Source organism: Bradysia coprophila, unplaced genomic scaffold (assembly GCF_014529535.1).
Source record: "Bradysia coprophila strain Holo2 unplaced genomic scaffold, BU_Bcop_v1 contig_94, whole genome shotgun sequence".
Lineage (NCBI taxonomy): Eukaryota > Metazoa > Arthropoda > Insecta > Diptera > Sciaridae > Bradysia > Bradysia coprophila.
Window position 1 is genome coordinate 8,898,530 of NW_023504022.1, and position 3,738 is coordinate 8,902,267.

General features: G+C 39.1%; 1 protein-coding gene across 1 annotated transcript; it reads right to left on the reverse strand.

The window, feature by feature from the left end:
* Positions 1 to 1,500: 1,500 nt before the first annotated feature.
* LOC119085282 (DNA repair protein RAD51 homolog 3-like) lies at positions 1,501 to 2,567 on the reverse strand. The gene has a single exon (XM_037195636.1). It carries the CDS (start codon positions 2,380 to 2,382, stop codon positions 1,552 to 1,554), a length of 831 nt encoding a protein of 276 aa, XP_037051531.1. The 5' UTR covers positions 2,383 to 2,567; the 3' UTR covers positions 1,501 to 1,551.
* Positions 2,568 to 3,738: the final 1,171 nt, after the last annotated feature.

Consider the following 3,738-nt stretch of genomic DNA (forward strand, 5'->3'; position numbering starts at 1 on the left):
ATCTTTGTCCTCAAAATCTCAAAATCCCCGTAGAGATTTTTACGATTCTTGCAAGCTACTAAAGTGAGTACACCTCATTTCACTTGTATTTTGCATTTGCTGCTTCCATGTAGTTATCCAATAATAACTATACGAAATCAGTCAAAAAACCCTTAAAGGGTAAATATGACGCAAGTCCTTTATCTTACTTACAATTATTGTTTGAAAAAATTTCTTTTGAAATGGGTGAACGAAACGTGTTACCGTTTACAATTCATGACGAAACGTTTTACCGTTTACAATCAAAGTGGACGAACAACAAGGACAACCGTCCACTTTGATTGTAAACGGTAAAACGTTTCGTCATGAATTGTAAACGGTTGTGAAAACTCTATATTGCTGCTATGTCCGATCAATCTTGGAGTTTTCGTCCGTTGTTTGGTGTCTGTATTATAAGGTGCACAAAACCTGGATTGAATCTATTCAAAAGAAATTTTTGAGATTCGCACTAAGAAATTTGGGTTGGCGTGACAGGTTGGATTTACCTCCCTACAAGGACAGGCTTCAGCTCCTTAACATGAACACACTGGAACATCGAAGAGAAGTTGGAATGGTCATGTTTATGTTGAAAGTGCTAAAGGGTGACATCGATGCTGCATACTTACTGAGGCAGGCTGGAGTGGATGTTTCGAGTCGAACGAGTGACCGTCGGTCTCAGTTTTTTCAAATACCACATCACAGAACGAATTATGGCAAATATGAACCTGTTAACTATATGTGCATTGTTTTTAATTCGTTTTGCGAGTTTATTCAGTTTGGTCATTCTAACGATGTGATAAAAAAAACACTTGTTGAGTCTTAAAGTAAAACGGTGCCTTCTTTTGGTTGTTTCGAATTTGTTTTTTTTTTTGGTCTACATGACCCTGATGTTTAAATTTTTTATTTATTGTATTTGCTTAGTGTATGTGACTACTGATATTCTGTACTACCTTAGGAGTTTTCTCTGCTGGTCAATAAATTCATATTCAAATACATAGGGGAATCTCGCTCCCATACGGGGCGAGATTACCCCCAGTCCTCTGGGTATCCAAGAAGACAAGCGAAAAAAGTTGATAGACGAAATAGGAAAGAAGCTGGTAAAGAAAAAAGAAGAACCCCGATCGAAGTCCTTCCAGATCCAGAGAATCGGCACAGCTTTACAACATGGAAATGCAGCGTCTATTCTGAGGACGATTTTGGACAATGTTGAGAAAGTCGACTCGGTGTAGGTACTATAAGTATGCTTTAAACTGTCAAATATTATTGTGAATAAAATGTATGGAGATTCACAGAAATATCTTGATGCTGAGAGAAAAAAGGCACCTTGTTGTTTGACTAGCTAAAAAGGCTAAAAACGATTTATTTTCATAATGTTTTACGAGTTAGGACGGCTTGACAGCTGGCTGACCAATTCATTTTACCGTTCGTAACGTGACGTCTTTATATAACGGCCAGCTCATGCTCTGTTCATGTAGAAGTTTAACACAAAAATGTAACAAAATCTAATGTAAATTGCAGGGTAAAAAAGTGCTATCACTGCGTTCTCAATCGTTTGGGTGCAGCGCTTTCGATTCCATTCTCAGTAATACGAAATTTTACAACCGTCTCTGCGGCATGCAAAGCTTTATCAATCCTTGCAAGAAATATATCCGATCCAACACACTCCTGATCCAATGTAATCAGTTGACCAATTCGATGCAGATGCGAATCTCCCAATGTTGGCACTATAAAGTCTGGCATATCGCTGGTACTAACCGGTCTTCGAGTCAGCTCGTTTGTTAACACAATAGCACATCCGAAGTTATTTGCCAACTTCTGTAGATTGGTCAATGTTACGTACACTGTCTGAGAAAGGATGACATCGCCTTTCATATTTCGAAACAAACAGGAAAACGAATCAATGACAATCAAACGGATGCGGCAATTTTCGGCGAGAAGAGTCCACAAATTATGGATAACTGCCAGTAGTTCACCATAGTCTCGTACAAAGTAGGATTTGATGCCGTTCATGAATTTGTCCATCAACACCGACACAGGCGTCGAATGAAAATTTTGGCTAACATTCCGGCATAATGTTGATTGGGCAGTGGCAATGCTACGGAATCGGTATGGACTGTAACCACAGTTTGTATCAATAAACACTGCCTCACCGTCGAGACCATCCAATTCACCGGGTAATTGAACATTAACGCACAGCTGTAAACAGATTTGCGTTTTTCCACATCCTGGAGGACCGCAGAATTCTGTTATCACACCGGTGGGTATTCCATTTGATAGAGCAACGTCCAGTTCACGGCATGATGTTCGTATCCGTTTAGAGGAAAACTCTTTCTGCCACTTTGATGTTGCCGTTTCGGCGAACATTATTTTTTGTGACAGAATTGTGATGTCTTAGTAACACGTATTATATCCACATGATGTACTGGCACTGTCTTAGTCTTATTTTAGTCGTATTTTCGTCACAAATTTTTCATTACAAACTTTCGATAAACAATAACCGAAACTGAGATTCTGACATTTACAAAACACCTTCGTTTTATGGTGGGTAAATGAGTACGTTTGCTGTCTGATTAGTAGTAAAAAGAGCGCTCGCTATGAAATACATTTTGCATAAGGAAACATATTCGATGCAATGAGAAGCAGTTTACATTAAGAGTGATATCGCCAAATCAAACAGTTTTTCGTCAATAACTCACGAAATAATTATTTTAAATTATTGTAATGTTGTACGAATGTCGGCCTTGGAAAGACCTACAGGTAGAGTATACGCACCACTTGGTGCGAGTAGATCCACGAGAGTTACGACTAAAAATGTAGTGAATGTTCGGAGAGTCCGCCTTCTCTCCAGCTTCGATGTTCCACGAAACTGAGTATGGGGTGTTGTAGCTGGCCTCTCCCACTATCGTTCCACATATAATTAAACCCAGTACTTTTGTGCTGCAAGCCCACAGAAGTGTTTTATTATTAAATTTTTCTCGGAGGATTTTAGTCAATCTCCGAACATTCACTACATTTTTAGTCATAACTCTCGTGGATCTCTCGCACCAAGCGGTGCGTACACTCTACCTGTAGGTCTTTCCAAGGCCGACATTCGTACAACATTACAACAATTTAAAATCATTTTTTCTTGAGTATTGTCGAAAAACTGTTTTCGGTACCCTCTGACATGTCTTCACTTTTGAATGCTTTTCACAGAAAACAATTTTTTTTAGAAAAAGTGAAAGATACGTGTTTTCTAGAATTGAAAGACGAATCCAACGAGCTATCACTCATTAAAATCGGAGACCGCTTGTTCCCAAAGGTAAAAAAATCACCTGAAGATTTAGCGACATCACTCTTAAGTCTCTGTGATGCGAACGGTGAACGGAGCATTTTTGTTGTCGACAAAAAATCAGCAATCGGATCTTGCTTTTTCTGTTCTGTATCCCGTCCCTAGAAGCCAAAACTACTTTCATGTGATACCCCTCACACCGAATGCATGAAAAATACATTCCATAAATTGCGAGATCAGCAACATTCCAAGACAGTGAAATATTCAAATGTTAGGAATCATGCGCGTCCACGAAATCGATATCGAGGTTGGACGGATGTGAAGTGCAAGTGCACTCACATCAAAATGCTGATCACACAAAAGTGTGCAAAATGTGGAATGTCGATCGTACCGAACGGTCGATCGCAATTTGAAAGGAAAATAAAAGTTAGTTATAGATTGAGAGCCGA